Raw genomic sequence first — 24,200 nt, forward strand, 5'->3', positions numbered from 1 at the left:
GTTTAGAGGTTGGACTTGGTTAGTTGTAGGAGGTTGGGCTCAGTTTTAAGTTTAGGTTGAGGTACGGTTTTCGTTTTAGCAGTTGGGATCTGTTTTAAGGTTCAGTTGAGGTTCAGGGTTAGTTTTAGCAGTTTCGCTCTGTTTTAGGGTTAGGTTGAGGTTTAGGGTTGGTGTAGGGTTTGGGCTCTAATTTAGTGTTAGATTAAGGTTTCGTTTTAGGAGGTTGGTCTGGTTTAGGCTTAGGTTGAGTTTCAGGGTTAGTTTTAGGGGTTGGGCCCTGGTTTAGGGTGAGGTTACAGTTCAGGGTTAGTTTTAAGGCTTGAGCTCTGGTTTAGTTTTAGTTTTAGGAGGTTGGGCTCCGTTTTAAGGTTCGGTTGAGGTTCAGGTTTAGTTTTAAGAGTTGGGCTCTGGTTTAGGGTTAGGCTGGGGTTTAATTTTAGCAGTTGGGCTCAGTTTGAAGGTTAGATTGAGATTTGTGATTCGTTTTATGGAATGGGCTTTGGTTCAGGGTTAGTTTTAGGAGTTGGGCTCTGGTTTAGGGTTAGGTTGAGGTTCAGGTTTAATTTTAGGGTTTGGGCTCTTGCTTAAAGGTTAGGTTGAGGTTCAGAGTTAGTTTTAGGTTTTGGGCTCTGGTTTAGGGTTAGGTTGAGGTTTAGGTTAAATTTTAGGGTTTGGGCTCTGGTTTAAAGGTTAGGTTGAGGTTCAGCATTGGTTTTAGGTTTTGGGCTCTGGTTTAGGGTTAGGTTGAGGTTCAGGTTTAATTTTAGGGTTTGGGCTCTGGTTTAAAGGTTAGGTTGAGGTTCAGCATTAGTTTTAGGTTTTGGGCTTTGGTTTAGGGTTGGGTTGAGGTTCAGGTTTAATTTTAGGGGCTGGGCTCTGGTTTAAGGTTAGGTTGAGGTTCAGGGTTAGTCTTAGGTTTTGGGCTCTGGTTTAGGGTCAGTTTAAAGTTCAAAGTTAGGTTTAGGGTTTGTGTTCTGGTTTATGGTCAGATTGAGGTTCGGGGTTAGTTTTAGGAATTGGGTTCTAGTTTAGGGTTAGGTTGAAGTTCAGGGTTAATTTTAAGGGTTGAGCTCTAGTTTAAGGTTAGGGCAAGTTTCAGGGTTCATTTTAAGGGTCGGGTTCAAGTTGATGTGGTTTCCATGCTAAAATGTTGACAAAGTAAAACAATGGTAACAAGCATTTCCTTCCAATCAAATGTTTATTGAGAAATTTGTGTGTAAGGTAATGACAATGCACAAGCTCCTTCCATCATTATTGAAGTGTACATGTCCCTCTACAAGGAAGGAGGACACTTTCTAACACTTTCTAACTTCAGCCAAGGATGTCACCAGATCCTAGTGAGTTGACTGGCTGTGTTCTTTCACATACCGTATTACCCAATGCTTCAAAATGACCACATCTGGTGAAAAAATATATCTTAAAGGGTAACTACACCCCGGTGTACATTTGTGTCAGTCATCAAGCTTCACCCCTATGACCATTATCATCCATATAACCGTTGACCTGATTTTGCTGTACGTCTCCTCAACATCCCACAAATTTTGTCACTTTGTCTCCTTCGGCCTTTTCTGTTTGGATAGTATACACACATTCGCAGTTCACAGTAGGTAAACTCCACCTCCAACAATTTCACTTTGTGGTCTGGGAAGCGTGGGACTGCAAATCTCTTCCCTTGCAAAGGGTACTTCAAAGCTTATGTGCAACAGAGTGAGCATGCATGGACCAGCCAATTCCTCAAGCATGATGGGATTTCCACCTTCAACAACAGAAGAGGCTTTGAGCCCCATGTAAAAAACAGTAGGAGGGGCTGGTGAGGCATCCTATGAGTGGGAGGAGCTTCTAATACATTAGAAAAAGGAGGAGTTGCTTGTGATACATCAGAAAAGTAAGGCGGAGCTTGTGAGGCATCAGAAAAGTAGGAAGGACCTTACAGCAAACCAATCGAGAGCAGCGTTCCAAAAAGCTGGAACCGTACAGTGTAGTATATAGAGGTGAGTCAGGAAAACCAAGTTAATGGAGGAAAATTCCTTGAAATGAACACACCGATAGTAGACAATTATGTGCCAGCAGAGGAAGAGGATGAGAGCGTGAAAATACTTGGAGATTAAGAACTGTTCCTAATAATGATTATTTGTCAAAGGACACTGAATAGCGATGGAATGGTTCACGAGATTGATCCCTTGTTTCTGACCTTGACTCCATGTCATGGTATGTGGTGAAGGACCTTCAGCGGACCTCCGTTCTTCCCGGAATCATTGAGGCATGGGCAAAAATATGGGTAGATGTTCTCGGAGAAGGAGGTAACGAAGGTGTAGATGTGAGTCATGTCATCGGCATTGTAGAAGGAGAGCACGCCGCCCTCGTAGTCTAGGTATATCCCAACTCGTTGTGGTTTGCTTCTCAAGGTTAGAGCCCGGTAGGGGACGTCCAAGGCTTTGAATTCATGGCCGTTCCTCAGCCACAGGATCCAGAAGCCATTCTCAGGAGACAAAGTGATCCCACCTCGCCGGTTAACAGACTCCTTGGCCACACCAAGGTTCCACTTGGTCTTGTTGGTGACGTCGATCACCCAGTAATGGCGACCACTGGAGAAGCCCTCGGTGCCCAGGACGCAACAGCAGTAGTCGAAGCGGCGTGGGTTTTCCGGCAAGGATTGCTTGGTGTCGCTGTACCGCACACCGGTCAGATCTTCGGAGAGCACTAGGTTAAGGTGAGCTGTAGTAGGATCCATAATTATATTCGGTAATGCTAGAAGAGAGTTAAGGACAAGTTATTGGAAGGTCAAGACAGGTAAGACTATTTGGACTCTACCTACTCTAGCAAACATTTAAAGGGTCACCCCACCCAAATCTTTCATTTGTGCTGGATGCTGGAGAGTTAAACCACCTAGTGCAGTGGTGCTCAATTTGAGCACTAGGTTAAGGTGAGCTGTAGTAGGATCCATAATTATATTCGGTAATGCTAGAAGAGAGTTAAGGACAAGTTATTGGAAGATCAAGACAGGTAAGACTATTTGGACTCTACCTACTCTAGCAAACATTTAAAGGGTCACCCCACCCAAATCTTTCATTTGTGCTGGATGCTGGAGAGTTAAACCACCTAGTGCAGTGGTTCTCAACCACTCTAGTGCCGTGACCCCTTGATAAAATTTCCCAAGTTGTGGGGACCCTTAACCGTACAATTTTCATAGCGTGGGTTCTCAGCACCCAAGACAAGACAAGTAATTTGCGCCCCTAACCCATGGATATTAGCGCTTCCTGAGTCCCTTCCACTAGTACAGTATTAAAAACCCTTATGGTACATTTTAGGATGTACCACTCTTTCTCTTTGTTCTCCTTTCTTTCCCTTTTTTATCTCTCTCTATCCTAATTTCTTGTCGTCCCCCCCCCCCCCCCATACCTCTTTCTAGCCGTCTTTCTTGTTATCCTATTCTTATTCTTTGCCTTTTTCTTTGTTCCTCCCCCTATTTTCCTCTCCCTTCCATGTATTCTCTATTTTTATTCCTTCTCTTACTCTTTGGTGGGGGATGGGGGGAATGGGATGAGTGGAAGTGCTGACGGGGAGTTGGGATGAGTGGCAGTGCTGGTCGGGAGTTGGGATGAGTGAGCAGTGCTGGTGGAGAGTTGGGATGAGTGGCAGTGCTGGTCGGGAGTTGGGATGAGTGAGCAGTGCTGGTGGAGAGTTGGGATGAGTGGCAGTGCTGGTGGAGAGTTGGGATGAGTGGCAGTGCTGGTCGGGAGTTGGGATGAGTGAGCAGTGCTGGTGGAGAGTTGGGATGAGTGGCAGTGCTGGTGGAGAGTTGGGATGAGTGGCAGTGCTGATGGGGAGCTGGGATATGTGGCAGTGCTGGTGGGGAGTTGGGATGAGTGGCAGTGCTAGTGGAGAGTTGGGATGAGTGGCAGTGCTAGTGGAGAGTTGGGATGAGTGGCAGTACTGGTGGGGAGTTGGGATGAGTGGCAGTACTGGTGGGGAGTTGGGATGAGTGGCAGTACTGGTAGAGAGTTGGGATGAGTGGCAGTGCTGGTTGGGGGTGGGATGAGTAGCAGTGCTGATGGGGAGTTGGGATGAGTGGTAGTGCTGGTGGAGAATTGGGATGAGTGGCAGTGCTAGTGGAGAGTTGGGATGAGTGGCAGTACTGGTGGGGAGTTGGGATGAATAGCAGTGCTGGTGGGGCGTGGGATCAGTGGCAGTGATGGGGGGAGTTCTGATCAGCCAACTTAGGTGCTCTTGATCAAGGTCATCTGCTGATCTGAGAACTGTAGTGGGGACTTTTAATGGCAACTCTAATCACAGGTAGTGTTACTGTGTCTCCGGCTTCACCGTGTCTCCGGCTCTTTGGTGTCTCGCAGCAGTGGCACCTATGCTGAAATCAGGAGATAGGGTCTCCTCCAACCCCTCCCACTTCACATTCCTCACCAGTCAGCTGACCTCTAGTCTCTGCCCCCCAGCCATGCCGTGAACTGAATGGGCGGCTGTGAAGAGGCTGAGTGGGCGGCCACGGGCTCCAGGGACAGCCACGCTGGGTGGCTGCGAAAAGGCTGGGAGAGCTGTGCGGGCTTCAGGAACAGCCCAGGATTCAGTAACCCCTGGCAAATCGTCATTCAACCCCCGACGGGGTCCCGACCCCCAGGTCGAGAACCACTGACCTAGTGGCTCCTCATACCTCTTGGGGTCTATGGTGGTAAGATCTCAATGCTTGCACATCATGGGAGACTAGACAATTTAGATTAAACAGGAAGCCCCTTTTACCCCCTCCTACGAGCAACATGCAATTCAAATTTATCAATCGAATCATTTCATTCCCAAGAAATATCACTTCTTGAGACCCAGTGACATCATCATTGAGTCTTTTTGCTGGCCTTTGCTCTGTAGCAAGATCATGTTTGGTGGACAGGAGCCTGTAAATATCACAGCACCCTGTCTTCAGCGTTATAAGAAAGAACAAATCCATAGCATCCCTTTAGACATGCATGTTCTTCCCTGCTGGCTAGTGGGTGCTGCTGACTTTAACTGTGCAATCCGTTGATCGGTTGCTTGTGTATACTCTAAGTATTCAAACAACTGATGAGCAAATTGCACACTGGCCAACAGGGATGCATATATAAAGGGATGCCAGAGATGTGTTCTTTCATATAATGTTTAAGAATAATACAACAGTGACTTAGGCAAGTCCTATAGATCGCGCCCACACATGACAAAAAGCAAACATGATTGGTGGCATTGAAAGCTAATAGCTGTGAGAGGCAAGCCATTGACATTACAGTTCTCACCAGGACTGATGTATGACTTCATATCCTTCCAGGCTGTATATTGGATCAGATCCTTCACCGCTCCATAACCAAAATCCCGAGGAGTCACCACATTGTGAGCCGGAAAACCATCTCTGTAACCTCCGTAACATCTGGAGAGAGAGAAGTCCATCAAACTCATATTCATTTATATATTTCCAACTAATTCAGAGTACACAAAGCCATTCACTCCAGACAACTCAGCACAGAAGCTGATAGTTTTCCAAAACATTCCCTGAACCAGAGCTGATTGCTCGGCTGGTATGTTTGTGGCTTCACTATGAAAACTAAAACCCAAGGAAGAGAGCCATGCAGGCAAGGAAGAGCCTACAATCCATGCACAGTACTGGTGGGAATGAAGCCATGACCCCAGCGCTGTAAGGCCACAGTGCTGTACAGATATTTTCCTCTATATATGATTTGCTACACTCATTTTTTAGAGCTGCCCTGTGCTATACAGTCAGTTGACCTGACTGTCAGTTGGGAGGCGGACTAAAAAGCTACTGGCCATTTTCCTTACCCCTCCCCTTCCTGACACCAAATTTCACCAACGTTATCCATAGTTTGCCACTGACTGTGCCAGATTAAGGCCTCACTCCTTTTTTGTCTCTTAGTCTTTATAGTCCATATCTTATGATTGTTTTTTGTTTGGAAACTCAATTTTTTCTCCTAGTGTAAAGGCTGCGTTCTGCCTTCCCTCCTCCAGTGTTCTGTGCTGGCAGAGCTGAGTAGCAGCCACACCCCTCATCAGAAGAAGGGGAGGGGCGTACCTGACCTCACCCCCAATCAACCATTGGATCTTCTCTCTGGCACATGGCCAGAGTGGTGTGTGGTTACAAAGTGGTGTGTGGTTCAGAGTTTGAGCCCTCTGCTGCTGTACTTTACCTGTCTTCTTGTGCCTTATGTCCTCTACACCAGCTGCCAGCATGTATCACCCAGTGACCCCAGAGCATCCCTGTGTTCCTAGTGACCCCAGAGCACCCCATGTTCCCAGTGACCCCAGAGCACCCTGTGTTCCCAGTGACCCCAGAGCATCCCGTGTTCCCAGTGACCCCAGAGCATCCCGTGTTCCCAGTGACCCCAGAGCATCCCGTGTTCCCAGTGACCCCAGAGCATCCCGTGTTCCCAGTGACCCCAGAGCATCCCGTGTTCCCAGTGACTAGGGATGAGCTTCGTGTTCGAGTCAAACCCATGTTCAACACGAACATCGTCTGTTCGACCGTTCGTCGAATTGCGAACGATATGGGCCGTTCGCGCCAAATTCGTGTGGCGCGTCACGGCCCATAATTCACTGCGGCATCGCAGTGCTGGCTGATGATTGGCCAAGCATGCACTATGACCCGCATGCTTGGCCAATCACAGCGCCGTCAGTAGAGAGAGCTGTAATTGCCCAAAGCCAGGGTGGCTTTGGCCAATTATGGCTCAGGGGGTTTAGAACACGCCCCACACTATATAAGGCCGCCTGCACAGCGGCCCTGTGTAGTGTGTTCCGGCATGCTTAGAGAGAGAGAGAGAGACAATGTCATTTCATTTGCGTTAGATAGATTAGGCAGGACAGTCAGTCAGTTAGCTGCACTTACAGTGTATTGTGTATATATATGCATCCCAGGTGTTATATATATATATATATATATACACTGTATTCAGTTTAGCTAGATCCGTTCCTGTTATCTTCCTACTGACAGGCAGGTTTGTCTTTTACCAGTTTTTACAGCTACCTGAAGAAAATTGCTGGTTTTCTTTTGATCCTATTAGTACCACAGTCAGGCAGCTAGACTATTTACAGTTAGTGTAGTGCGTCCTCTGAACAGTGTTCAGCTAAAGCTACAAGTTAGTTTAGTGTGACCTCTGCACAGTGTTCAGCTAAAGCTACACGTTAGTGTAGTGCGTCCCCTGAACAGTGTTCATCTAAAGCTACAAGTTAGTGTAGTGCGTCCTCTGCACAGTGTTCAGCTAAAGGTACAAGTTAGTTTAGTGCGACCACTGCACAGTGTTCAGCTAAAGCTACAAGTTAGTTTAGTGCAACCTCTGCACAGTGTTCAGCTAAAGTTACAAGTTAGTGTAGTGCGTCCTCTGAACAGTGTTCATCTAAAGCTACAAGTTAGTGTAGTGCGTCCTCCTCACAGTGTTCAGCTAAAGCTACAAGTTAGTGTAGTGCATCCTCCTCACAGTGTTCAGCTAAAACTACAAGTTAGTGTAGTGTGACCTCTGCACAGTGTTCAGCTAAAGCTACAAGTTAGTTTAGTGCGACCTCTGCACAGTGTTCAGCTAAAGCTACCTGTAGAAGGTTGGTGGTGTTTTCCTGATCCTACCACTACCGCAGGCAGCTAAAATATTTACACGTTAGTGTAGTGCGACCTCTGCACAGTGTTTAGCTAAAGCTACCTGTAGAAGGTTGGTGGTGTTTTCCTGATCCTACCACTACCGCAGGCAGCTAAAATATTTACACGTTAGTGTAGTGCGACCTCTGCACAGTGTTTAGCTAAAGCTACCTGTAGAAGGTTGGTGGTGTTTTCCTGATCCTATCACTACTGCAGGCAGCTAAAGTATTTACACGTTAGTGTAGTGCGACCTCTGCACAGTGTTCAGCTAAAGCTACCTGTAGAAGGTTGGTGGTGTTCTCATACTGTAGGCAGGCAGTTGATTTTGCTAGCTGCAGTATCAGTATATATATATATATATATATATATCTCCCAGCTTAGTGCAGCTACAGGCCATTAGTATGTCTGGAAGGCCAACAAGGAGAGGCAGACAGTCACAAGCCAATAAAAGAGGGCAAGCAGGCTCTGTGTCTAGAGGCAATGGTGCTGGTTGTGGAGACGGTGCATCCTCAACAGCACGTGGCCGTGGGACACGCTTGGCCTTTTTTTCGGCAGCTGGCCGTGTTGAGCCGCAACATGCGGAAGACTTGGTCGAGTGGATGATCAAGCCGTCCTCATTCTCCTCATCCTCCCTCACCCATGCTCAGGGTACTTTGTCTGGCAAAGCAGCTGCCAACGCAGCCTCTTCCCTCGGCTCAATGGCATCAGTGACTCCTTCCCTAGCCCCACCATGTCCTCCTGAGGAGTCCCTCGAACTGTTTGACCACAGTGTTGGGTACATGCTCCAGAAGGATGCCCAGCGTTTAGAAGGCTCTGATGATGATACTGAGCTAGATGAAGGCAGCAACGTGAGCATGGACAGAGGGGGTGTCCAAGAAGGACAGCAATCTGGCAGTCATGCCCCCCCCTGCTGCAGCATACTGCCAGGTTTGCTCCAGTGATGAGGAGGGAGGGGATGATGAGGTCACTGACTCAACGTGGGTGCCTGATAGGAGAGAGGAGGAGGCACATCAGCAACGAGGCAGGATGCCCTGCAGGGGCCAGCCTAAGGGCAACACACTGACTGCATCACACCGCAAAGCTCCACATGTGCAGGGTGCTGCTGTCTCTGCGCGTTATTCCAAAAGTTCTTTGGTGTGGGCCTTTTTTGAGACAAGTGCATCAGATCGCACCGCTGCTATTTGCAACATATGTCTCAAACGGATCTCGCGTGGCCAAAACATCTCCCACTTGGGCATCACATGCTTGACCAGACATATGTTGACCTGCCATGCAGTTTGTTGGCAAGCATATCTGAAAGACCCACACCAAAGAACAAAGAGGACCTCTCCTTGCTCCTCATCAGCTGAGATCTCCAACCCCACTAATACCTTCAGTACTCTCTGAGACCTGCACTGAGAGGAATGAAGGTGTAGAATTAGGTGTGTCACAGCCAAGTACTTGTGGGCAATCTGCTTTCGGTACACTGACGTCAGATTGTACCAGGCAAATTTCCCTGCCCCAGCTACTGCACCGCCGAAAGAAGTTCGTTCCCAGCCATCCACATGCCCAGCGGTTGAATGCTAGCTTGGCAAAATTGCTAACACTTCAACTGCTACCTTTTCAGTTGGTAGACTCTGTCCCCTTCCGTGAGTTTTTGGAATGTGCGGTTCCTCAGTGGCAGGTACCCAAACGCCACTTTTTCTCACGGAAGGCGATTCCGGCTCTCTACGGGCATGTGGAAGGCAATGTCTTGGCCTCGATGGACAGGGCGGTTAGCGGTAAGGTGCATATTACCCCTGACTCATGGTCCAGCAGGCATGGACAGGGACGTTACCTAAGTTTCACGGCGCATTGGGTCACTCTGCTGGCAGCGGGGAAGGATGCAGGACAAGGTGCAGTAGTGTTGGAGGTTGTTCCGCCACCACGCCTCCAAAATGCCACTACTAATGATTGTGACACACCTCTCTCCTCCACCCCCTCTTCTTCTTCCTCCATGGCCTCTTCCTGTGCTTTGTCCTCGGAACCAGCGGTGCTCCATAGCCGTTCAAGGGGCTACGCAAGTACGCAGGCCAAAAGATACCATTCGGTGCTTGAGCTGGTGTGCTTGGGGGACAGGAGCCACACTGGGGAAGAGGTTCTGTCAGCTCTGCAGGGGCAGGTTCAGAGGTGGTTGACACCACGCCAACTTAAGGCAGGAATGGTGGTTTGCGACAATGGCACCAACCTCCTCTCCGCCCTCCGACAGGGACAAATGACCCATGTGCCCTGTTTGGCTCACGTCCTTAACTTGGTGGTGCAGCGGTTCTTGGGCAGGTACCCGGGCTTACAGGATGTCCTGAGGCAGGCCAGGAAAGTCTGTGTGCATTTCTGCCTGTCATATAATGCCAGTGCTCAGATGGCAGACCTCCAAAAGGAATTTAACCTGCCCAAGAACCGCCTAATCTGTGACATGCCCACCAGGTGGAACTCAACGTTGGCCATGCTGCAGCGGCTGCACACGCAGCAGAGGGCCATCAATAAGTACCTGTGTGACTATGGCACCAGGACAGGGGAGCTTGTTTTTTTTCCCCACGCCAGTGGGCCATGATCAGGGATGCATGCACTGTCCTGTCACCATTTGAGGAGGCCACGAGGATGGTGAGCAGTGACAGTGCATGCAACAGTGACACTGTCCCCCTTGTCCACCTATTGGAGCACACACTGCGTGGAATAATAGACAGGGCACTTGATGTAGAACAGAGGCAGGAAGAGGAGGACTTCCTTAGCTCTCAAGGCCCCCTTTATCCAGACAGTGTTCCTGCGTGCCCGCCGATCACACAGGAAAAAGACGAGGAGGAGGATTGTGTCAGTATGGAGGTGGAGCCTGGCACTCCCCATCAGCAGCAGTCTTTAAGGGATCATTTAGAGTCCCAAGAAACACATGGACATGTACGTGGCTGGGAGGAGGTGGCTGCGGATCTTGTCGTCCTTAGTGACCCAGAGGACTCCGGATCGAATGCCTCAGCAAACCTACGCTGCATGGCCTCCCTGATCCTGCAAAGCCTGCGGAAGGATCCTCGTATTCGTAATTGTAATTACAATTTTTGATGCAATTCTTTGCAGCAGGGCTAGTTCCTGCGCTCCAACTAGAGTATCTGTGAGGGGTTGCAGTGTTGTGGCACCAGCACCAGTGCCTAAGGCCTAATTTTTCAGCCCCTGTTCAACAGGGACATGTAATTAGAATTCCTGATCTAATATTTCACAGCAGGGCCTGTTTCTGCGCCCACCAAGAGTAACTGTGAGGACTTACAGTGTTGTGCCACCAGCACCACCACCACCACCAAAGGCCCAATTTTTCTGCCTCTGTTCAACAGGGGCATGTAATTACAATTCTTGATCTAATATTTCACAGCAGGGCCCTGTGAGGGCTTACAGTGTTGTGGCCACAACAACACCTAAGGCCCAAATTTCTGTATATAGGGCAGGCCCCTACTTTCAAACCTCCAGCTTACAAACGACTCCTACTTGCAAACGGAAGGAGACAACAGGAAGTGAGATGAAATCTACCCCTAGGAAGGGAAATTCTCTCCTGTAAGAGTTAATATGGGAAAAACTTTTCTCCTTTCCACTGATGCTTTCCAATCCTTGTTCCACAAAAAACCCCAAATTTTCAAAAAACATTTGTCATTGGGACTAAAAAGTGAGGTGAAATCTTCTGAAGAGGAGCACAGACAGCAAAACAAATGTCACAGGGGTGATAACCCTTCCCTATGTTTTCCAAAAAGCTTAAAATAGATTTTTTGGCTGGAGCTAAACACGTTAAAAATGTACCCGTTCAAAATGACAAACAGATTCTACTTAACAACAAACCTACAGTCCCTGTCTTGTTTGCACCGCCTGTATACTGCTGTTCAGAGGGCCTGGTGGCCCCACACCTTTCCTCTTTTTAATTTGGGTGCGGGGTTCCCCTTAATATCCATACAAGACCCAAAGGGCCTGGTAATGGACTGGGGGGTACCCATGCCATTTGTCTCACTGATTTTCATCCATATAGCCAGGACCCGACATTACATTAAAGCCGCAAGCATTTTTAAATGACTTTTTTTCCTTTAAAAATGTCATTTTGTGCAGGGACTGTTCTAAGCACGGGAAACACGTGCCACTTTACAGGCATACTATAGACAGCCCCCAGGTACGATATTTAAAGGAATATTTCACTTTTTTTTTTTTTTTACTTTAAGCATCATTAAATCACTGCTCCCGAAAAAACGGCTGTTTTTAAACGTTTTTTTTTTGCATTGATACATGTCCCCTGGGGCAGGACCCGGGTCCCCAAACCCTTTTTAGGACAATACCATGCAAATTAGCCTTTAAAATGAGCACTTTTGATTTCGAACGTTCGAGTCCCATAGACGTCAATGGGGTTCTAACGTTCGTGCGAACTTTCGGTCCGTTCGCAGGTTCTGGTGCGAACCGAACTGGGGGGTGTTCGGCTCATCCCTACCAGTGATCCCAGAGCATCCTGTGTTTCCCAGTGACCCCAGAGCATCCTGTGTTCCCAGTGACCCCAAAGCATCCTGTGTTCCCAGTGACCCCAGAGCATCCCTGTGTTCCCAGTGACCCCAGAGCACCCTGTGTTCCCAGTGACCCCAGAGCATCCTGTGTTCCCAGTGACCCCAGAGCATCCTGTGTTCCCAGTGACCCCAGAGCATCCTGTGTTCCCAGTGACCCCAGAGCATCCTGTGTTGACCAGTGACCCCAGAGCACCCTGTGTTCCCAGTGACCCCAGAGTATCCTGTGTTCCCAGTGACCCCAGAGCATCCTGTGTTCCCAGTGACCCCAGAGCATCCTGTGTTCCCAGTGACCCCAGAGCATCCTGTGTTCCCAGTGACCCCAGAGCATCCTGTGTTCCCAGTGACCCCAGAGCACCCTGTGTTCCCAGTGACCCCAGAGCACCCTGTGTTTCCCAGTGGCCCCAGAGCATCCTGTGTTCCCAGTGACCCCAGAGCATCCTGTGTTCCCAGTGACCCCAGAGCATCCTGTGTTCCCAGTGACCCCAGAGCATCCTGTGTTGACCAGTGACCCCAGAGCACCCTGTGTTCTCAGTGACCCCAGAGGATCCTGTGTTCCCAGTGACCCCAGAGCATCCTGTGTTCCCAGTGACCCCAGAGCATCCTGTGTTCCCAGTGACCCCAGAGCATTCCTGTGTTCCCAGTGACCCCAGAGCATCCTGTGTTGACCAGTGACCCCAGAGCATCCTGTGTTCCCAGTGACCCCAGAGCATCCTGTGTCCCCAGTGACCCCAGAGCATCCTGTGTTCCCAGTGACCCCAGAGCATCCTGTGTTGACCAGTGACCCCAGAGCACCCTGTGTTCCCAGTGACCCCAGAGTATCCTGTGTTCCCAGTGACCCCAGAGCATCCTGTGTTCCCAGTGACCCCAGAGCATCCTGTGTTCCCAGTGACCCCAGAGCATCCTGTGTTCCCAGTGACCCCAGAGCATCCTGTGTTCCCAGTGACCCCAGAGCACCCTGTGTTCCCAGTGACCCCAGAGCACCCTGTGTTTCCCAGTGGCCCCAGAGCATCCTGTGTTCCCAGTGACCCCAGAGCATCCTGTGTTCCCAGTGACCCCAGAGCATCCTGTGTTGACCAGTGACCCCAGAGCACCCTGTGTTCTCAGTGACCCCAGAGGATCCTGTGTTCCCAGTGACCCCAGAGCATCCTGTGTTCCCAGTGACCCCAGAGCATCCTGTGTTCCCAGTGACCCCAGAGCATCCCTGTGTTCCCAGTGACCCCAGAGCATCCTGTGTTGACCAGTGACCCCAGAGCATCCTGTGTCCCCAGTGACCCTAGAGCACCCTGTGTTCCCAGTGACCCCAGAGCATCCTGTGTTCCCAGTGACCCCAGAGCATCCTGTGTTCCCAGTGACTCCAGAGCATCCTGTGTTGACCAGTGACCCCAGAGCATCCTGTGTTAACCAGTGACCCCAGAGTATCCTGTGTTCCCAGTGACCCCAGAGCACCCTGTTTTGACCAGTGAATCCAAAGCACCCTGTGTTCCCAGTGACCCCAGAGCATTCCTGTGTTCCCAGTGACCCCAGAGCATCCTGTGTTGACCAGTGACCCCAGAGCATCCTGTGTTGACCAGTGACCCCAGAGCATCCTGTGTTAACCAGTGACCCCAGAGCATCCTGTGTTAACCAGTGACCCCAGAGTATCCTGTGTTCCCAGTGACCCCAGAGCACCCTGTTTTGACCAGTGAATCCAAAGCACCCTGTGTTCCCAGTGACCCCAGAGCATCCTGTGTTCCCAGTGACCCCAGAGCACCCTGTGTTCCCAGTGACCCCAGAGCATCCTGTGTTCCCAGTGACCCCAGAGCATCCTGTGTTCCCAGTGACCCCAGAGCACCCTGTGTTCCCAGTGACCCCAGAGCACCCTGTGTTCTCAGTGACCCCAGAGCATCCTGTGTTCCCAGTGACCCCAGAGCATCCTGTGTTCCCAGTGACCCCAGAGCACCCTGTGTTCCCAGTGACCCCAGAGCACCCTGTGTTTCCCAGTGGCCCCAGAGCATCCTGTGTTCCCAGTGACCCCAGAGCATCCTGTGTTCTCAGTGACCCCAGAGCACCCTGTGTTCCCAGTGACCCCAGAGCACCCTGTGTTCCCAGTGACCCCAGAGCATCCTGTGTTCCCAGTGACCCCAGAGCATCCTGTGTTGACCAGTGACCCCAGAGCACCCTGTGTTCTCAGTGACCCCAGAGGATCCTGTGTTCCCAGTGACCCCAGAGCATCCTGTGTTCCCAGTGACCCCAGAGCATCCTGTGTTCCCAGTGACCCCAGAGCATCCCTGTGTTCCCAGTGACCCCAGAGCATCCTGTGTTGACCAGTGACCCCAGAGCATCCTGTGTTCCCAGTGACCCCAGAGCATCCTGTGTTCCCAGTGACCCCAGAGCATCCCTGTGTTCCCAGTGACCCCAGAGCATCCTGTGTTGACCAGTGACCCCAGAGCATCCTGTGTTAACCAGTGACCCCAGAGCATCCTGTGTTCCCAGTGACTCCAGAGCATCCTGTGTTGACCAGTGACCCCAGAGCATCCTGTGTTAACCAGTGACCCCAGAGTATCCTGTGTTCCCAGTGACCCCAGAGCACCCTGTTTTGACCAGTGAATCCAAAGCACCCTGTGTTCCCAGTGACCCCAGAGCATCCTGTGTTCCCAGTGACCCCAGAGCATTCCTGTGTTCCCAGTGACCCCAGAGCATCCTGTGTTGACCAGTGACCCCAGAGCATCCTGTGTTCCCAGTGACCCCAGAGCATCCTGTGTTAACCAGTGACCCCAGAGCATCCTGTGTTAACCAGTGACCCCAGAGCATCCTGTGTTAACCAGTGACCCCAGAGTATCCTGTGTTCCCAGTGACCCCAGAGCACCCTGTGTTCCCAGTGACCCCAGAGCACCCTGTGTTCTCAGTGACCCCAGAGGATCCTGTGTTCCCAGTGACCCCAGAGCACCCTGTTTTGACCAGTGAATCCAAAGCACCCTGTGTTCCCAGTGACCCCAGAGCACCCTGTGTTCCCAGTGACCCCAGAGCACCCTGTGTTCTCAGTGACCCCAGAGCACCCTGTGTTCCCAGTGACCCCAGAGCACCCTGTGTTCCCAGTGACCCCAGAGCACCCTGTGTTCCCAGTGACCCTAGAGCACCCTGTGTTCCCAGTGACCCCAGAGCACCCTGTGTTCCCAGTGACCCTAGAGCACCCTGTGTTCCCAGTGACCCCAGAGCACCCTGTGTTCTCAGTGACCCCAGAGTACCCTGTGTTTCCAATGACCCCAGAACATCGTCTATCATCCAGTGACCACAGAGCACCCTGTGTTCCCAGTGACCCCAGAGCACCCTGTGTTCCCAGTGACCCCAGAGCACCCTGTGTTCCCAGTGACCCCAGAGCATCCTGTGTCCCCAGTGACCCCAGAGCACACTGTGTTCCCAGTGACCCCAGAACATCCTCTATCATCCAGTGACCCCGGAGTATCCTGTGTTCCCAGTGACCCCAGAGCACCCTGTGTTTCCAATGACCCCAGAACATCCTCTATCATCCAGTGACCCCTGAGTATCCTGTCAATGGCTGAGAGCACGGACCAGAGTGTTCTGGCGGGGGAGTGGTCCCCCTGTCAGAACACAATATCACAGCGGAGAGATTGCTGTACTAACATCGCATAGTTAGTACAGCGGCTCCTCCCGAGCAGTCAGTTTATTTTTGTTTAGCCAACTGGGAAAAAAAATAGTAGTGTGTACCAGGCTTAACTCTGCATGGTCAGACACCCAGTACAAATGCTCGAAGGTGGACGATGTGAGTACGTCTGTCTGAATGGACATCTATACCTTTGACTTTATTTGGGAGACTTGGTGAAAGCTGTGTGAGTGACACCATGTGCTGTGATATTCATGTAGATCATGTCCCTGGTGTAGTTCAGAACCCCAGATGTGAAAGACAATAAATCTAACCTCACAGCATAGAGAATATCAATATACAGAACATCACATGTCCATGATGATCAGCAGATACTTACATATCCATACAGGACTTTATATCCTGCAAAACAAAAAGAGAAAACAATTATCACTGACTATCATCTCTCAGCCAATCCTCAGCATTTAAGGGGACCAATGGGAGTGCCAGGAAGGAGACCGGGTACGGCTATGGGTGGAGTATACTCAGGGTCAGGAATGAGACTGGGTACAGCTATGGGTGGAGTATACTCAGAGTCAGGAAGGAGACCGGGTACAGCTATGGGTGGAGTATACTCAGGGTCAGGAATGAGACTGGGTACAGCTATGGGTGGAGTATACTCAGGGTCAGGAATGAGACTGGGTACAGCTATGGGTGGAGTATACTCAGGGTCAGGAATGAGACTGGGTACAGCTATGGGTGGAGTATACTCAGGGTCAGGAATGAGACTGGGTACAGCTATGGGTGGAGTATACTCAGAGTCAGGAAGGAGACCGGGTACGGCTATGGGTGGAGTATACTCAGAGTCAGGAAGGAGACCGGGTACGGCTATGGGTGAAGTATACTCAGAGTCAGGAAGGAGACTGGGTATAGCTATGGGTGGAGTATACTCAGAGTGAGGAATCAGGAAGGAGACCGGGTACAGCTATGGGTGGAGTATACTCAGAGTCAGGAATCAGGAAGGAGACCGGGTACAGCTATGGGTGGAGTATACTCAGAGTCAGGAAGGAGACCGGGTACGGCTATGAGTGAAGTATACTCAGAGTCAGGAAGGAGACTGGGTATAGCTATGGGTGGAGTATACTCAGAGTGAGGAATCAGGAAGGAGACCGGGTACAGCTATGGGTGGAGTATACTCAGAGTCAGGAATCAGGAAGGAGACCGGGTACAGCTATGGGTGGAGTATACTCAGAGTCAGGAATCAGGAAGGAGACCGGGTACAGCTATGGGTGGAGTGCACTCAGAGTCAGGAAGGAGACTGGGTATAGCTATGGGTGGAGTATACTCAGAGTGAGGAATCAGGAAGGAGACCGGGTACAGCTATGGGTGGAGTATACTCAGAGTCAGGAATCAGGAAGGAGACCGGGTACAGCTATGGGTGGAGTATACTCAGAGTCAGGAATCAGGAAGGAGACCGGGTACAGCTATGGGTGGAGTACACTCAGAGTCAGGAAGGAGACTGGGTACGACTATGGGTGGAGTATACTCACAGTCAGGAAGGAGACCGGGTCCTGCTCGTACAGCCGTGGTTGGGTGCTGCTGATGGTCTGTAGGATCCCCTGGCAGTTCTGTTTGATCTTGCTGAGACTTTCCTCCATCTCGGACAGGATGAGGTCTCCTTCTTGCTGCAGGTCTCTGAGCAGTCTCTCTTCTCTCTCCCGCAGGAACTGGTGCAGCTTCTCAAACTCCATACTGACATGGTGTTTGGTGCTGAGGAGGTTCCCCTGACAAACAAACAGTTCACTGGTCACATATCATCATGCTGGTCTTATATCCTATGTCCTGGTAGACCTATCCCAGACCAATCCCACATAGATGGTCCATCGGTGTGTTCCTATCAGACACCATTACCAGAGCCAGCCCCTTATTATGATAGTTCCACAACAACCAAACAACTGGCACTGTGAAGACCATAATTAGATAATGCCACTAACACACTTTAGTCTTCTCAAACGCCTTACCCCAGGGGGACCCTTACAATAATATATAGGTCTTGTGAAGCCCTTCCAATTGCAGTTCATTGGGGGGTCAATTGAAGAAGTGCAGCTTACAGTGATGACTAGAGGGGCACATGTGCCCCATTGCGGCAATAGCTAAAACGTTAATTGGAGTTATGCAGCTGGCTCTCCCAAGTGGCACTGGACCTGAAACTATGAGGCACCTTCACATTGGAGGTTAATCTGCCACAGATCAAGCCTAGCCACCTCTGGAGAAAACCCAGTTGAGATGGGCTGTCTTATGGTATATCTGCAGACAAAACTCTAGATAAAGTAGGGAATAGATTAAACTGACCTAATTTTTTTCCATCTATGCCCTATTAGGGAGATTTATCTTTAATTCCTGTTCTGCAGAGACACAACAGGAGGTAAGAAGAAATCCAGAACACTGGAAGGAGAAATCAGTGGATGGAGCAAAAAGGGGGGGTCATGAATGTTCCATCGATAGAGGAGGGCACTCTAGTTGTTAAGTCTGCCAAAATATGCAAGTGTGCTGTGTATACCCGTACATTACTGTAAGAGATAGACCCCACCTTTCTAGTAATATAAGGATCTATTTAAAGGAATCACAACCTCCCTCCTCCTGCTGGTGATCCCCCTCTAAAGATCTACATATAGGGACCAGGACCTTCTTCCTCCTGATGGTGACCCCTCTAGTGATATAAAGATCTATATAGAGGAATCAGGACCTGCTTCCTCCTGCTGGTGATCCCTCTAGTGATATAAAGAGGAATCAGGACCTGCTTCCTCCTGCTGGTGATCATTCCAGTGATATAAAGATCTATAAAGAGGACTCAGGACCTCCTTCCTCCCACTGATGATCCCTCTAGTGATATAAAGATCTATAAAGAGGACTCAGGACCTCCTTCCTCCTGCTGATGATCCCTCTAGTGATATAAAGATCGATAAAGAGGACTCAGGACCTCCTTCCTCCTGCTGGTGATCCCTCTAGTGATATAAAGATCTATAATGAGGAATCAGGGCCTTCTTTCTTCTGCTGGTGACACTTCTAGTGATAAAAAGATCTATAAAGAGGACTCAGGACCTCTTTCCTCCTGCTGGTGATCCCTCTAGTGATATAAAGATCTATATAGAGGAATCAGGGCCTCCTTCCTCCTGCTGGTGACCCCTCTAGTGAACACTCAAGATCTATATAGAGGAATCAGGGCCTCCTTCCTCCTGCTGGTGACCCCTCTAGTGAACACTCAAGATCTATATAGAGGAATCAGGACCTCCTTCCTCCTGATGGTGATCCCTCTAGTGATATAAAGATCTATATAGAGGAATCAGGACCTCCTTCCTCCTGATGGTGATCCACTAGTGATAAATAGAGGAATCAGAACCTCCTTCCTCCTGATGGTGATCCCTCTAGTGATATAAAGATCTATAAAGAAGACTCAGGACCTCCTTCCTCCTGCTGGTGATCCCTCTAGTGATATAAAGATCTATAATGAGGAATCAGGGCCTTCTTTCTTCTGCTGGTGACACTTCTAGTGATAAAAAGATCTATAAAGAGGAATCAGGACCTCCTTCCTCCTGCTGGTGACCCCTCTAATGATATAAAGATCTATAAAGAGGACTCAGGACCTCTTTCCTCCTGCTGGTGATCCCTCTAGTTATATAAAGATCTATATAGAGGAATCAGGGCCTCCTTCCTCCTGCTGGTGACCCCTCTAGTGAACACTCAAGATCTATATAGAGGAATCAGGACCTCCTTCCTCCTGCTGTTGACCCCTCTAGTGATATGAAGATCAATAAAGAAGAGGACTCAGGGCCTCTTCCTCCTGCTGGTGATCCCTCTAGTGATATAAAGATCTATAAAGAGGACTCAGGACCTCCTTCCTCCTGCTGTTGACCCCTCTAGTGATATGAAGATCAATAAAGAAGAGGACTCAGGGCCTCTTCCTCCTGCTGGTGATCCCTCTAGTGATATAAAGATCTATATAGAGGAATCAGGGCCTCCTTCCTCCTGCTGGTGACCCCTCTAGTGATATTAAAGATCTATATAGAGGAATCAGGACCTCCTTCCTCCTGCTGGTGATCCTTCTAGTGATGTAAAGATCTATATAGAGGTATCAGGACCTCCTTCCTCCTGCTGGTGATCCCTCTAGTGATAACTAAAGATCTATGTAGAAAAATCAGGACCTCCTTCCTCCTGATGGTGATCCACTAGTGATATATAGAGGAATCAGAACATCCTTCCTCCTGCTGGTGACCCCTCTAGTGATATAAAGATCTTTAAAGAGGACTCAGGACCTCCTTCCTCCTGCTGGTGAACCCTCTAGTGATATGAAGATCTATAAAGAGGTATCAGGACCTCCTTCCTCCTGATGGTGATCCCTCTAGTGATATAAAGATCTATATAGAGGAATCAGGACCTCCTTCCTCCTGCTGGTGACCCCTCTAGTGATATAAAGATCTATATAGAGGAATCAGGACCTCCTTCCTCCTGATGGTGATCCACTAGTGATATATAGAGGAATCAGAACCTCCTTCCTCCTGCTGGTGACCCCTCTAGTGATATGAAGATCTATAAAGAGGACTCAGGGCCTCCTTCCTCCTACTGGTGATCCCTCTAGTGATATAAAGATCTATATAGGGGAATCAGGACCTCCTTCCTCCTGCTGGTGATACCTCTAGTGAACACTGAAGATCTATATAGAGGAATCAGGACCTCCTTCCTCCTGATGGTGATCCCTCTAGTGATATAAAGATCTATATAGAGGAATCAGGACCTCCTTCCTTCTGCTGGTGACCCCTCTAGTGATATTAAAGATCTATATAGAAGAATCAGGACCTCCTTCCTTCTGCTGGTGATCCTTCTAGTGATGTGAAGATCTATATAGAGGTATCAGGACCTCATTCCTCCTGCTGGTGACCCCTCTAGTGATATTAAAGATCTATATAGAGGAATCAGGACCTCCTTCCTCCTGCTGGTGATCCCTCTAGTGATATAAAGATCTATATAAAGGAATCAGGACCTCCTTCCTCCTGCTGGTGATCCTTCTAGTGATGTAAAGATCTATATAGAGGAATCAGGACCTCCTTCCTCTTGCTGGTGATCCCTCTAGTGATATAAAGATCTATATAAAGGAATCAGGACCTCCTTCCTCCTGCTGGTGATCCCTCTAATGATATAAAGATCTAAATAGAGGAATCAGGACCTCCTTCCTCCTGCTGGTGATCCTTCTAGTGATTTAAAGATCTATATAAAGGGATCAGGATCTCCTTTCTCCTGCTGATGATCCCTCTAGCTCTCTAAAGATCGATTTGGGGGGATCAGGTCCTCCTTCCGCTTGCTGATGACTTCTCTAGTACTGGCATAATTCTTGCACTTGGCAGAGCCTACGGCATGACGCCAATTATCTTTTTAGATGTCTGTAAGGGGGGCATTTTACCCAATGACCACCAATGTATGGGCCATTTTTTTCCCTGACCCCAATTCATTTTTCTTAGCAGGGGTTCCCCTAGACCTAAAAGTTACTTCAAGGGTTTCTCAGAGGTAAAATGGTTGGGAAAGGGTGCCATGGATGGACAGTTGTTCACCCTATAGGAGATGTTGGAGGATGGACAACTTACCCGGTGCTGAGCGATCATCTGCTCCTGGGCACACTGCATCTGTTGCAGCTCCTTAAGGCGGGACTCCAGAGGGGAAATAGCAGACATCAACTCCTCCTGTTGGCAAGAAAATAGAAAAATATAAATAGCATTTTCTGGAGGAGTGCTATCCTCTGTACCGGCCACCTCTCTCGATATACAGTGCGGTAACCTCCTACTTTGTGTTGGATGTGAAGTACACATGTAGAATTGTGGTTTGTATGGCATATGTAGACTCACCTTGTATCCCCCAACGGCCTCCTGTATGGGGATTAGTGTATGCCCAGGTAGTGGCTCGGTGGACCCTCTGCAGCGAGGGCACAAGAGCCTGCTGTCTTGGGTGGAAAAAAACTGAACCTTTTCCCCGTGCTCTGAACACACGCTCCTCTGCCCACCATCGGGGGACTGCACCGGCGGTGGGCGGCATTTTGGGCACGACGGGTAAGCCTCCTGTCCCCTCCAAGATCGCTCCAAGCATCCCCTGCATAGGCAGTGCCCACAGGACATGGTGACAGGCTCACGGGGTACATCGTGGCACATGACACAGCTCAGGGAGGGCAGAAGGGGCAACGGACTGGGGCTGGTAGCCATTGCTGCAACTTGGGGCTCCTAATTCAGAATGTCCCACCGGGCGTCAGGCTGTCACTCTGGCTGTCTATGTGACTAGGGTGTCTCTCACTGAGCTATGGGCGTCTCTGCAACTCACGCTGTCTCTCTGAAGTCTCCCTGGACTTTGACTGTCTCTCTGAAGTCTCCCTGGACTTTGACTGTCTCTCAGTGACTCTGAAGTCTCCGTGAACTCTGACGGTCTATCTAAAGTCTCTCTGAACTCTGACTATCTCTTGGTGACTCTGAAGTTTCCCTGAACTCAAATTTTCCCTCTCTAGGTGGACTCTCTAGTCCACCTGTCTCTCGGCAGTGCTGATATCTCTCTATGATCCTTCAGTCTCTCAGGGTTTCTGTCTCTCTATCTTCTCCACTCTCCTCTGTCTCTCCTGTTCGCCCAGGTCTCTCTATACCGCTGAATGTCTCTGCTATCTCTTAGTCCCCTCTGCTCCCAGCTGTCACTGCTATTGTCCTAGATGTCTCTATCTCTGTAGCAATCTCTGCTGTCTCTCAGCCCTGCTGTCTCTTCTCTTGTCCCAGATGGTCCCAGATGTCTCTATCTCAGGTTGTCTATCCTTTTACCCCAGATGTCTCTATCTCAGGATGTCTCTCCTTTTGCCCCAGATATCTATATCTCAGGGTGTCTCTCCTTTTGCCCCAGATATCTCTATCTCAGGGTGTCTCTCCTTTTGCCCCAGATGTCTCTATCTCAGGATGTCTCTCCTATTGTCCCAGATGTCTCTATCTCAGGATGTCTCTCCTATTGTCCCAGATGTCTCTATCTCAGGATGTCTCTCCTATTGTCCCAGATGTCTCTATCTCAGGATGTCTCTCCTATTGTCCCAGATGTCTCTATCTCAGGATGTCTCTCCTATTGTCCCAGATGTCTCTATCTCAGGATGTCTCTCCTATGGTCCCAGATGTCTCTATCTCAGGATGTCTCTCGTTTGGCCCCAGATGTCTCTATCTCATGCTGTCTCTCCTATTGTCCCAGGTGTCTCTATCTCAGGAGGTCTCTCCTATTGCCCCAGATGTCTCTATCTCAGGATGTCTCTCCTTTTGCCCCAGATGTCTCTATCTCAGGATGTCTCTCCTATTGTCCCAGAAGTCTCTATTCCTCTGGCAATCTTTCTGCCCCCTCTTCTCCCAGCTGTCTCTTCTATTGTCCCAGATGGTCCCAGATGTCTCTATCCCAGGCTGTCTCCCCTAATGTCCCAGATGTCTCTATCCCAGGCTGTCTCCCCTAATGTCCCAGATGTCTCTATCCCAGGCTGTCTCCCCTATTGTCCCAGATGTCTCTATCCCAGGCTGTCTCCCCTATTGTCCCAGATGTCTCTACCCCTCTGGCTGTCTCTCTGCTCCCAGCAGTCTCCCTGATTGCCCCTTGCTGTCTCTTATTCCCTGCAGGCCTGGCTGTCTCTGAGTGACCCCTATCCTCTTCCTGGGTGTCTCTCTCGCCCCTATTTCCTCCCCTGTGTGGTGCGTCTGTCTCTGAGCGGCAGGAGGGAGGGGGAAGGGAGGAGGAAGGGGGGGAAGGGGAGGAGGCGAGAGGGGGGGGCTCACACAATAATAGGGGGAGAGAGGGAGGGGGAGAGAGAAGGGAGGGACACGGGAGAGGAGGGGGAAGCTGCAAACAAAGCAGCCATGGGGGGGGAAAAATGCAAGCTACTGCACTAAAGCCATGTGTTCCCTAGGATTAGATTGCAAGCTCTTCTTCCTACATGTGTGGTTACATTGTATCCGGGAGGAGGAGGGTGAGGGGTTAATGGCGTGTTTGTGGAGAAGAAGGAGGAAGAGAGGGGAGGAGGGGAGAGCGGAGGGGGGGGAGGGGAGCGTGGTGGTGGTGGTGGGGGGATGATGGAGGATCAGAGGGCGGCTAGGCGGAGGGGTGGAAAGAAAATGGGGTCTGACGTGGAATTATGGGGGCGAAGGACGTTCATGGAAGGAGAGACGGATAGAGAGGAGAGAACGCCATTATTTATTAGAGCGTCTGCAGAATGTCGCACTGCGTTATGTGCCGGGGGAGCGCGAAAATGGACAATCACGTGACCCCCTCCCCCCCTCCGATACAGCGAGAAGGTCACAGCGACCAACGCGGAGAAAAGAGATTCCGATCACTGAAACAAATCCTTAGAAAACAAAGTATCAACAAAGGGACATCCAGAAGTCTATACAATGTAACAAATACATTGAGGTTGATTTACTAAAACTGGAGA

General features: G+C 49.8%; 1 protein-coding gene across 1 annotated transcript; it reads right to left on the minus strand.

The window, feature by feature from the left end:
• Positions 1–1,179: 1,179 nt before the first annotated feature.
• Positions 1,180–23,538, minus strand: LOC141148276 (zinc-binding protein A33-like). The gene is made up of 6 exons (XM_073635552.1): positions 21,619–23,538; positions 21,361–21,456; positions 17,275–17,508; positions 16,125–16,147; positions 5,271–5,401; positions 1,180–2,748 (listed from the first exon to the last, which is right to left on the minus strand). The coding sequence occupies exons 1-6, from the start codon at positions 21,967–21,969 to the stop codon at positions 2,204–2,206; spliced, it is 1,380 nt and encodes a 459-aa protein (XP_073491653.1). The 5' UTR covers positions 21,970–23,538; the 3' UTR covers positions 1,180–2,203.
• Between the last annotated feature and the right edge of the window lie 662 nt (positions 23,539–24,200).

The sequence above is a fragment of the Aquarana catesbeiana genome, linkage group LG06 (assembly GCF_042186555.1).
Source record: "Aquarana catesbeiana isolate 2022-GZ linkage group LG06, ASM4218655v1, whole genome shotgun sequence".
Classification (NCBI taxonomy): Eukaryota; Metazoa; Chordata; class Amphibia; order Anura; family Ranidae; genus Aquarana; species Aquarana catesbeiana.